The sequence below is a fragment of the Trichosurus vulpecula genome, chromosome 6, assembly GCF_011100635.1.
Source record: "Trichosurus vulpecula isolate mTriVul1 chromosome 6, mTriVul1.pri, whole genome shotgun sequence".
NCBI lineage: Eukaryota > Metazoa > Chordata > Mammalia > Diprotodontia > Phalangeridae > Trichosurus > Trichosurus vulpecula.
In genome coordinates, this window is record NC_050578.1 from 238,295,676 (window position 1) to 238,308,305 (window position 12,630).

General features: G+C 42.5%; 1 protein-coding gene across 1 annotated transcript; it reads left to right on the top strand.

The window, feature by feature from the left end:
* The first annotated feature begins 4,074 nt into the window (after positions 1-4,074).
* Positions 4,075-6,548, top strand: FIBIN (fin bud initiation factor homolog). Its single transcript, XM_036764185.1, has one exon. The coding sequence runs from the start codon at positions 4,611-4,613 to the stop codon at positions 5,244-5,246; it is 636 nt and encodes a 211-aa protein (XP_036620080.1). The 5' UTR covers positions 4,075-4,610; the 3' UTR covers positions 5,247-6,548.
* The last annotated feature ends 6,082 nt before the right edge of the window (positions 6,549-12,630 follow it).

Below are 12,630 nucleotides of genomic sequence, written 5' to 3' on the forward strand. Positions count from 1 at the left end.
ACAGCTTAAATAAAGAGTAAAAACAAATATCCTTCCAGGGACGACATCCACATGATTTCGACCAATACCATGTGGACAAAGAAGCAATGATCGTATGAGCACATCAGGCATATTTGTTTGTAGACTGGAGAGATTTATGACTGTAATTTCAGGACCAGATCATTAACACCAAAAAGTACAGACTGGTAATTTAGGCATAAGAAACTTGACTTTATTGACTGATGTTGTATAAGCAAGAAGAAAACGGTAAAAACTCAGCACGTCACTTCAAGTTACCAGAATTAGCTCCTGCTGAAGACAAATAATTACATGCAATTAGCAATGTGCTAGCTACATCAGAAGCTCAGACTTCAAAATGGCCTCAGGGAAACTGAGGTAGAAAATTGATCTGCTTAAAGTCACACAGATAGTAAAAAAAAAAAAAAGTTTCAATTTTAGATTAGGGAGCCCTCTAATCCAGCACTCTATTTTCACTACCTTACCCTACTTCTCTTTTTGTGTTTCAATAGACGGGCTTTTATTTCTTAAAAAAGTTTCACCCACACCTCGCACAGTAATTACTCTATAAATTTTGTTGATTGCCTGTTGATTAATATACAGAGCAATTAGGTATAATGAAAAGTATATTGGATATTAAATTAGGAAGTTCTGGGTTCCAATCCTGGCTCTGTCTATGGTTTACTGTACAAACGTGGGTAATGTCACTTCTCTGCATTTTTACTTCCACATCTGAACAATGAGGATCATAGCATCTTTTCCACCCCCACAGTATTTTGCAACTGAGTTTTCCCATGAGAAAAATGAAAGCATTGGAATAGGTGATTTTTGAAGTCCCTTCTAGGTCAAGGCATCTTGGATTTATTACAGTATAGGGACTTTTGAGGTCCCAATTATCTTGTGAGTCTGGGAAGATTTCATAGAGAGGAAGTCTATGTCCCTAGGTAAAATGCATCACAGAAAATTCCTCCTTCCCTCTTTGGTTTGTGTCTTCCATTTTGACACAGGCCAATTGCCTATGGCCTTTGTTACAGTCCCAGAGAAGTAAGGTTGAAGTCTCTAAATCCCCCAGCCAGGTCTATTGGAGGAAAGCATACAGTTTGCTTCCCCAAAGCCCTGGGAAAATATGGCAGACCATTATGACTGATATAAACACACAATAAACTAGCCGAGGACTGTGTCTTCCTGATGCCGAACATCTGGATTAAAAACTGGAAAATTTCGTCAATCATTTGGACATTTCCAAACATCCAGATGTTTGGCATCACGAAGGCAGAATGTCCAAATGATTGCCTGGATTCTTCATTTTTCATCCAGGTGTTTGGTGTCATGTAGACACATACTCAATCAGAGTAAACAGAAATTAATGTGAAGAATGGTTCCTAGAACAGTGCACTGATGGGCAGAGTTCAAAAAGTGTTCAGGTTCAAGAAAAGAAACTAATAGCAAAAATCATTAGGGGGCTTTTCATGACACAAAAAATATCAGAGTGGAAGAGGAAGTAAGACAGCCCATCAGCAGGCAGATTTCGGCTTGAACAATATAACCACGTGACTGATGTATAAATTAAAACGTGGAGGGAACTTCTCTCAAGAATGTTCATCTAGAAGCTTTGTCAGATGAGCAGAGACACCATAGTTTACATAACAGAAACTGCTTTAACCACCAGTAATGAACTGCATGACTTTGGGCCAATGACTTGTCTCTTGTATCTTAGCATTCTCATCTGTAAAATGGGGATTGTCTCAACAATTCAGCTGATTTTATGGGACTGTTGTGAATTATAAGTTGAGCTAAAAGAATCATAAAAGCCCAGAATTTCAGAGTTGAAGGGACCTCTGAATTCACAAGTCTATTCTGTCTCTGAACAGGAATTCCTTTTACAGTAAAAGATTCGAAGTCATTTAAAATTTTAAGCTGGGTTTTCTTACAGTCCTGTCACTGTTGCTGTTGTTTCTTTTAAACAAATGAGACAGATTTTAGAAGTCTCCTTTAAAAAATATTCTTCTAGAACAAATTTATCTCAAGTCAACAACCAATAGACCATATCAAATAGGATGGAAGTAAGTTGCTTGAAGGGGGAGGGCTGTTTCTTTTTTGTTTTTGTTTTTCTTTCTGTTTAGGGATTTGTGTGCGTGTGTATTTCTATACTTGGAAACTACCTACAAAGTGCCAGGCAAATAATAGCAAAATGATGATGATGACGAGGATGACGAGGACGACGATATACTAACACATACATGTATATATCACTCTAAGGTTTACAAAGCACTTTGTAAATGTGATCTCTTTTTTTTTTGCAGGGGGAAGGCAGGGCAATTGGGGTTAAGTGACTTGCCCAAGGTCACACAGCTAGTAAGTGTGTCAAGTGTCTGAGGCCAGATTTGAACTCAGGTCCTCCTGACTCCAGGGCCGGTGCTCTACTCACTGCACCACCTAGCTACCCCCAAATATGATCTCATTTGATCCTCACACAACAGCCTCGGAAGGTAGGCACCATTATTATTCTCATTTGCAGATGAGGAAACTGGTCCCAGGTCCCAGGTCCCAGAGCTAGTAACGGTCTGAAACAGAATTTGATCTTAGGTCTTCTTGATTTCCATCCCCACCACTTTATGCAGTAATGAATGAAATGATTTTTAGCATTTACAAGAGCAAAGCAGAGCACCACAGTAGGAAAGATTCTAACATTAAAAAGATACAACCTCCTGCCCTAATGGAGCTCATTCAAGCGTAGATGAACATATAGATGAACATCCAATTAATTATATTTCTAGTAATCATCTAATTACACTACATTTGTTGTTATCCAGTTGTTTACTCATGACCAACTCTTTGTGACCCCATGGAGAGGTTTTCTTGGCAAAGATACCGGAATGGTTTGCCATTTCTTTCCCCAGTGGATAAAGGCAAACAAAGGTTAAGAGACTTGCCCAGGGACACACTGGATTTGACCTCAGGTCTTCCTGACACCAGACCCAATCACTGAGCCATCTAGCTGCTTCTTATATTACATACATAGATATAAATTTATAATTATATAGAGATCATAGGAGCAGAATAGAAGCTGATTAAAAGCAGAAAAAGAACACAAAGCGCTGTCTACACAGCAGGCAGCTTGGTATAGTACAGAGAAAGCTGGTTTTGAAGTCTGATGACCTGGGATCCCAATCTGGCTCTTCCATTTCTGCCCATATGACTTTGGAAAAATGACTTAACCTCTCTAGGCCTCATCTCCTCATGTGTAAAATGAGAGAGTTGGATCAAATGGTTTCAAAATTTCTTCTAGTTGTAAACCTATGGTCTTTTGATCCTAAAACCTCAGACTACTTCTGTCCAGGTTGATCAAGGAAAGCTTCATGGTAGAGGTGGCATTTTAAGCTGGGCCTCGAAGGATAAGTGGTACTTCACTTGGCTACAGCAGGCATGAGCAACAGAACAAAAATGTTGGGGCTTGACTTAGGCTAATTTCTTAAAAAAAAAAAACACCTCCACTGCCATATTCCACAGGAACCGGGTGTGATTCCCTTCTCTAGCTTCTGTTCTTAAACTAAACAGCATTTAAGGCCAAAGTGTCTCCTCTCTTGCTGATGTTTTAAAGGGTAGTAGTGTCCTTTGCCTTTAATCCTAAAATTCTCATCCAATCTGTCATTTCTCCTGCCTTCTCACTGAGTCCCAGAGACTCAAGTGCAAATGCAAAAATAGAATTGTTGGGACGGTTCTACCTAACTGACAACTAAGTGCAGAAGCAGGATTTCTGCAGGGAAGGAAAGCATCGGGGATAGTCTGTTTTCTCCAGCTCATGGTTTGGATTGGAAAATCCTCCGGACTTCACTAGCTGCCAAGTCCTGCCTTTCCCTGTTTTCAAGTTAAAACTTTATACTGGAGGCGTTCACTCACATTTGGTTTAAAAAAAAAATAAAGAAAAAGAGACCCTGTAGCTTTAATAACGGAGACCTGGTAAAAGGATTCGTTCCAAACTTGTTCCCTGGCTTCTAAGTGACGAAACCCTGCTGTAATTTGAGAGCCTGGAGATCCTAAGGATATCATTAGCCAGAGGAAAAGCTCCGCATTACCAATCCAGGAGTTGGAATAGTAGCAAGCAGCCCAAAGACCCAGACAGGACTATCTGATTGAAAAAGTCCTTCCCTTTCTTCCTGGTTTTCTTTCCTTCAGCTCAGCTGCCTACTCCATCTCCTAGCAAGAAGGGACCAGTCCCCGAGTGGGAAAAGGGAATCCCCAGAACAGACTCCACCTGAGTCCTCGACTGGAGGAAGGGGATCCCCTCCTTCCACGGAGGCAGGCACGCTGAATTTCTGCCAGGGAGAGGGGTGTCTCCCAAGGAAGGACGTGGGAAGAGCGTAGCCTGAAAATCTGTGGGTGAATCCCAAGAACTGCAAAGGAGATGCACTTTGTGGTGAAGCCACATGAAGCCTCCTAAGTGTCTGGGGGCTGGTTGCAGTAAGGAGGCTGGGACTCAGACTAAGCTTGCTGCTTCGCCAGGGCATTGACTGGGGTAGGGAAGAGGGCTGCTTCATTTCGCTCCACTCGTGGCAGTCCTCCTCCGACCACTACTAGCCCTCTCTCCCCCAGCTCCAGCCTTAGCCTCCAGGATGTCAGGGCTGTGGTATATCTGGATGACTTTCCTCTGCCACCTGTGCCATGGCTACTTTGATGGGCCCCTCTACCCAGAGATGTCCAACGGAACCCTGCATCACTACTTTGTGCCGGACGGGGACTATGAAGAGAATGATGACCCGGAGAAGTGTCAGCTGCTCTTCCGTGTGAGTGACCACCGGCGCTGCCCCCAAGGAGAGACAGGCCAGGCCAACAGCTTGCTGAGCCTCACCCTACGGGAGGAGTTCACGGTGCTGGGGCGACAGGTAGAAGATGCTGGCAGGGTGCTGGAGGGCATCAGCAAGAGCATCTCCTACGACCTGGATGGAGAGGAAAGCTACGGAAAATACCTGCGCCGGGAATCCAATCAGATTGGCGATGCTTACTCCAACTCTGACAAGTCACTCACTGAGCTGGAGAGCAAGTTTAAGCAGGGCCGGGATCAGGAGGGCAGGCAGGAGGGCAGGCTTAATGATGACTTTTTGGGGATGCTGATTCACACCAGGTCTCTGCTTAAGGAAACCTTGGATGTCTCTGCAGGGCTGAGGGATAAGTACGAGCTGCTCTCCCTAACCATCCGAAGCCATGGCACCCGGTTAGGGAGACTCAAAAATGACTATCTCAAAGTGTAGAAGGAACTTCCAGCAACACACACTGGAGGTGAAGAGATTCTCAACACTGTGATGGGGACATCACTTCTCTCCCCATCTTTTTCCCTCCCAAATTGATACTTCGGATTTCCCTTTGAAAAGTAAGTCTGGGGTACAATAAGAAAAAGTCGCAGCTGTATCAATCTGTATGGTATTTGTGGTTGTGGTTGCTATAGATTGTTTTCTGCTATAAAAGCACTGTTAATGGACCTCCAGTAACTTCAGAAGGTGCTTTGGGATCATGCCTGATGATCTACTTCTACCAGTCCAGTTTTCATTTGTTTCAGAAATCACCTGGAAGCCGGGAAGTCATCAGACTTTTTCCCCCAAAGACTCTTCACTCATGATCCTTCTTCTGGTTGGGAGAGGCGACAAAACCTCAGCATGCCCTGAGTCTAACCTTGATCCACATTTTCATTTAGCAACCAAGAAGCTAAATCTCCAGGTTTATTCTTCACTGCCTCCTTTTCTCTTTTATTTATTAGCTGCGGTTTCTATCATTTTAGGGAAGGAATCAGCAGTGTGTTGTACTCTTATTCCAACGAGTGGGGGAATCTCTTTCCAGCATTTCAGCATGCTCACAATTAAAAAGACTGTAAGACATGCATCCCAGCTTACAAATCCCCATAACCAGATGAGGGTCTTGCTGCCCCCGTATCTCCCAGCTGGATTGTCTCCAGTTAAGTGCAATGGCCAAGACCTTAGTGACTTTAAAAGGATGAGCTGTTTTGGGTACATCTTTAGATGCTCAAGATTTGGGCTCTCAGTGTATCATTTTGTTGTGGGGGTTTGAATACCTTCCTTATAACTCCAGGAATCCTGAGAACCTAATAACTCTTTAGCTGTCTTAAGTTTTTTATTCAGACAATAAATGTATTCTCATCTTATATATCTCCTTATTTTATAACTTAAGGCTGTGATTGTCACTCATGTTTTAAAGAGTTGGCAGAATACAGATAGATGTAAGCCAAATTTCTTAGACTAAGTATTAAATAAAACAGGGAGAAAGATTTCCCATATTGTTTCTTCTACCTTTACCAGCTCCTGTTATTTTGCCTGTGCTGGGACCCTCATGGGTAAACGTCACAATTTTATTCACGGAGCTGGACTACTTAAAGCTATTTTGTGTAGACAGACGGGAAAAGTACACAGTTCTCTAGCAAGCTCCAGCAGCCTCACTGAGGAGCTGAGTGAATTCCAGGGCTGTTGGATTCCAGGAATTGCAGGCAGGGCCAGTAAAGACAGTGCTAACCCTTTCTATGTCATTTCAATAAATATTTAAAGAAGTGGAAATGAATTTCGCCCTGTGTTTCATTCCTAGGGTTGGTCCCACCTTTCATCTCAGATAGCCTTTACCTTGGGGGGTGGACAGGGATACAGTAGAGGACTGTTTTACATTCTAACTTTAATCGATGCATCTTTTTTGTTTGTTTTCATTTTTGCCTGTGGAAAGAAGCCAGGGTGCTCTCTTTACAAAAGGAAGAGGAGATGATCAGAACCAACTGCTGTGGAACTGAGTGATACAAAAGTTTTCAGAACTACGCAGCTGTGATTTCAAAGGACAAATCCTTAAATGTTCAATGTCAGCCCTGAAATCTTTCCCCTTAATTTTTCCACTTTTTTTAATTTATTCAGAGGAAGGGTGTTACTTTTCATCTTAAATTCTTCTTCTCACTTTGGAATTTCAGATGGAGCTGTAGACTCCAATAACAGTAAGATTTTTAAAAGTCATGGAAGAGGTTTATTTCAGGTCTTCATTCACAAGTTGTCCATTTTTCCTTGAAGCAACAAAAACAGTAGGCAAGAAACTGGACCCTGGACCACCCTCCTCCTCCTTCTTATTGCAGGTTACCAAGCATCCCAGCAAAGCCATTGTTTCCTTTGGTGGAGCAAGAGCTGAATTCCCTGATCTTGAATCATTTCTTGAAGCTGGGTGAACAGCCAGCAATCCCTTAGAATGGGGGTCAAACTACCCCAGAGAGCTAGTAGACATTTCCAGGTGGCAGCAGCTGCGGCCTGCCAGACATGGAGACCAGCACTAAGGGAATGTAGCTAGTGTCGTTTATGGAGGTGGTCCAATCTGTCCAGATCCCCATTCCCTCAGCTCCTTATTCTAATCATAATTCCTTTGCTACTGGTGGGACAAATCCCATTAGCAGAGTTTTTTCTGGAAGAGAATGCACTTGCCTAAAATTGTGTGTAACTCTGTGCCAAATTAAAAAAATGTGTGGAAGGGAAGAGCCTGCAGGAACCTTCAGCTCCCATCCAGGGTTTGGCCATGGCCGATTGCCTTTCCTCTACCCTGTGGTATCTCTAAAACCTGCTAAGGCACAGCAGTACAGCATCCAGTAAATGGTTCTTCCCAGGCATCTTGGACTAAAAGCTGTAATAACTAGCCTCTGCCTAGTGTTTGAATGTTTGCAAAGATGTTGGATATTTACACATATTACCTCATTGGAAATTCATACCAACCCTGGGACATAGGTGTTATTATTATCATCCCCATTTACAGATGAGGAAACTGAGGCAGACAGAGATCAAATGACTTGCCCAGGGTCATACAGCTAGTAAAGGCCTGAGGTCAGATTTAAACTTGAGTTATACTGACTCCAAGTCCAGTTCTCTGTCCAGTAGACTAGCCAATACTGGCTCTAGGGTCAAAAGACCTGGGTCCAATTGACAACCTATGTGACCTTCAGCAAATCATTTAACCCCCCTCAGCCTCAGTTTCTTTAACATGAGAGGAACAAACCAGATGGCTTCTAAGGTTACTTCAGCTCTAGATCTATGAGCCACTCCCAATGCCCCGGAGGACTGAGAAAGCCTTTGCTTCCAAAGCCACAGCCTGGGGAGTCTGTCTTAAGGAAGTTACCTTGGGGGCTTTCTATAGGCTTGTCCACATTACAGCTTTTCTAGTTCCATGCACACATGACCAAGGCTCCAGTCTAGAAGTCATCTGTAAGCTTCCATCTTGTTTATTTAAAGAGGGCTGGCTACCAGGTGCTCTTGGTCAATGAGAACAGACCAGTGTTCCAGCCTCCCTGGACAGCTGCATGTGTAGGCAGGCTGCTGGTTCACATACTTTTCATAGACTTTTTAAACTTCTGTTTACAACTCTACTAATGAAATGAGCTCAGGGCCTCAAATCTTAGCATGTTAAACATATTTTTATAATGCATTTAAAGATGCACCTGAAGCATATGGAAGATATACAATCACTACAGGAAATCCAACAGTTAGCATTCCTTAGGACCCTGGGCTCCTGAGAAGTGAGGCCATGGGTCATAGAGCTTAAAAGGACCTTGGGGATCACATCTAATCCACCTCTCCCTCTCACTGTAGAGGGAGGATAAAAGGCCCAGACAGCAGAAGCAACTCACCCAAGGCCACACAGTAAGTTCTTGGCAGAGCCTCTTAGACAGAAAAGCATCTTGGGTGGGAAATGAAACATATTAAATTAGAACTTTTCCATAGGGATTAGCCAAAAATAGGAATCAGTTATAACAATTAATATAGGAACATGAATTTAGAGCTGAGAAGGACCACAGAATTCACTTAGTCTGTCCCCCTTTATTTACAGATGAGGGAAACTAAGGCCCAGGGAAGTTAAGTGACTTACCCAGGGCCAAGCAGGCTATAAATAATTGAGGTAAATATTCCAATTCTAAATCCTGCACTCTTTCCAGGGTAGCTACCATGCTGTCTTGTCATTTAGGAAGGAGGTTGGTGAACAAGGTACAGTATCATTGTCCAAAATTTTCCCATCATCTGAGGCAAAATGGTGGTCAAGGTGGTGGTGGCGATTTGACTTACCTGCCACATGATGCCATCTGTCTCTCCTTCAGGGTGTTTACTGCTTCAGCCAGGCTGGCTTACCTGTCCCATGGTTGGGAGTTGGTTGGCAGTTGGTAGGCATACTAGTGTCCTCTCAACAGGAGTTTCTTCCCCACACGATGGCTTCGAAGGCTGGCCTGGAAACAGGACCAGCAGTCAGATAGGTGCTGCCACTCCCACAGTTTCTGTGCCTATCTGACTGTTGGTGACAGTTGGTCAGTAGTTGTTGCTGATGGTGATGGGTAAGGTAGGTACTCTCTTCACAATGATTTCTCCCTTCAATTATGGCTATGGTGGCTAGGCTGGAAGCAGGGCTGGTTCTTTGGTAGGGCACTGCTACTCCCAAGGCTCTTGGTTTCAGATGCAGATCTAAGTAGGCAGAATGAAGAGAACAATTTACACAGTGGTCACAGTCATGTAAAGGAAAAGAATACTCTACCACACCAGAACTCAGATAAGCACAAAAGCCAATCTCGTCTTCAGGGTAAAACACACTTCCCTCTTCTCAGTATAGACGTGGTGGACTATAGGTACACAATGAGCCCTACACTCTTCATGCATTGCCACAAATAGTTAGTTTTGCTCAATTATAGTTCTTTGTTACAAAGGAGGAGCTCCATGGCAATAGGATTATTAGAAAGTGATAGCATTCATTCTTTTAAATGAATCAATAAAATATTTTTTAAAGAAATGTTAGTTGAGCAGCTCTGCCTTAAAATTAAGTCATATAATAAGAGGGCCATAAGGTCCTGAAAAGAGAGATAAGGAAACATGTTCCTTCCAGAGAAGGGATACGGTCAGGGGACCACCGGCACTAGGTTAGTGTATATCTTGTCAGATGAGGTATCTATGATAGATTTTTTCTTTTATTCTTTTCTTTTATTACAAGGGCAGATTTAGTTGGTGGTGGGGATTGAGGGAAATTGATGGCTGTTAAAAAAGACAAAAGGCATCAACAAAACATTTTTTGAAGAATGGAAGAAGGAAGACCCTTTTGGAGATCCAGTGAAACCCATAGATCCCTTCCACACCGTCCCGTATATCACCACTGGGGTTGAATTGAAATGGGAAATAGAATGTGATATGTAAGGAACAAAGATGAACTATGAAACAGTCCCTGTCCTTGGTGAGTATGCTTAAACAATTTGGATACCCTCTCCCCACGGGAACCACAGCCCTACCACACACCTTAGAAGATACTCTTTGGAGTCACTCTGGTCCAAATGTACAGCAAGTACTGATAAGCCTCCTCTCCTCATTTATTCAGGCTGACCCACAGAAGAAAGACACACAGTCCTGGGCTGGCTCTTATTCAAAGGCTTTCCAGTTGGAAACGAGCCTGTGTTCTTCTGACATAGACACCTGGAATCTAGGGCTGCCTCTGGGGCAATGAGATATCAGAGAAAGACCTAAGTGAAGGGCCATAAATTTCAATCCAACTTTATGGGCTTGGGGAAATCAGTCTCTTGGTACAGTCTTGGAGAGGGATTAAATACAGTCAAAAATCAACTTGGAGCCCTCTTCTTGACCTATTGCCAAGTTCCTTTCAGTCTAGATGTCAGGGCTATAAACATAATTTTATCTTCTATCATTACAATCATATGTTAGTGTTCTCAAGAGGCAGTATGGTACAACTGAGGCAGTATGGTACAACTAAAACAGCCAGGGAAGGAAAATCAAAAGATCATAGATTTAGGGATGGAAGTTAGATGGGTTGAAGGCCATCTAGCTCAATCCCTTCATTTTAAAAATGAGGAAACTGAGGCCCAGAAAGATTAAGTGACTGGCTCTAAGTCACACAGGTGGCAAGGACCTACTGTGCTAGGCCTAGGGGAATTGAAAACTTTAGATTCATTCATTTAACATGCATTTATTAGGCACTTAATATATGCCAGAAATTCACTGTGCTAGACACTGGAGATACAGAAATAGAATATCCCTGCCCTCAGGGAGATTACATTTTACAGGAAGAAAGAACACAATCATAGGAACATAGATTTAGAGCTTTAAAAGGACCCCAGAGATCATCTCCCAATGCTTCATCTTCCAGATGAGAACACTGAGACTGAGAAAATTAAAATGACTGCCCAAGATAATGAAACGGGTAAGTAGCAGACCTGGGATTTGAAACCAGGTTCTTCAATCCAAACCCAGAATTCTTTCCACTGTCTCATGCATATAAATGTAAATTAATATAAAATGTGTGTACAAATACAAAATATAATTTGAAATATAAAATACATACAAAGTAAATACAAAATATTTTCAGGGTTAGCCGCCCTTGTGGAGCTTCCAGTCTAAAAGGGAATAACATATAAACATAGATAACTGCATTATGCAACATGGCATGGAGACTGTGATGGGAAGGAGAGGGAGAAGATTATCCATTAGGGACATAAATAACATCAGTTCCTATTTATACAGTGCTGTCCTCAAGACAAACCTCAGAGGTAGGAAATTCTACTATCATTATCCCCATTTTACAGATGAGAAAAGTTATTCCAAGACAGGTTGGTTAATTTGCCCAGGATCACACATCTGATAAGTGCCAGGAGCAAGACACAAATCCAGGCCTTTTCAATGCAAAAATTAGTGTCCTTTGCTGAATATGCAGTGCTTATTTGTGTAGAATTACCTGCCATGACATGCCTCTTAAGTAGTAATCCACAGTCCACCTGAAGGCCTCCAATGGGCTTCCTAAGGCCGTTCATTCTGCTTTTGGACAGGTCTAATTAGACAAGATAACTATAGAAGCTTGCATTTAAAGGTTCATGGGGTCATCCATTTAAAGCTCAAAGAAGCCTGAGTAATCATCAAGTCCAACTCAGTTATCTTATAGATGAGAAGACTGAGGCTGAGAAAGGTTATATGAGTGTCCCCCCAAAGTCAAACAGCTTGATAAATGTGTGAGGTGGGATCCAGCACCAGGTCTCACTCTCTCTTCCCTCCAAAGCAAGATGAAAATCTGTCTCTCGTTCATAAAGTGCTTTAAGGCATGAAAACCACCGTCCTCACAATAACCTTATGACATAGATAATAAAAATATTATTTTCCCTATTTTATAGCTGATAGTTGACTTGCCCAGGGCCAAGTCAACAAGCATTTATTAAGTATTTACTATGTAACCAGCACAAGCAGCTAGGTGGCTCAGTGGATAGGGTGCTGGGCCTGGAGGCAGGAAGACCTGAGTTCAAAATAGATCTCAGACATTTATTAGCTGTTTGACCCTGGGCAAGTCCTCTGTTTGCCTTTAATCCACTGGAGAAGGAAATAGTAAACCACTCCAGTGTCTTTGCCAAGAAAACCCCATGGACAGCATTGGTATGCTGTGGTCCATGGGGTCAGAAGAATCAGATACAATTGAATGACTGAACAACAACAATTTGCCCAGGACTGTTAAGCATGAGGAATGGGAAAAAATGCAGAAACATGGTCCCTGTGCTCCAAAATCTCACTTTATAATGGAGGAGGCAATGTGCAAGTATCTGTCTATATAGGACAAATTGAAGAAGAGAGAAATTGAAGAAGCCAG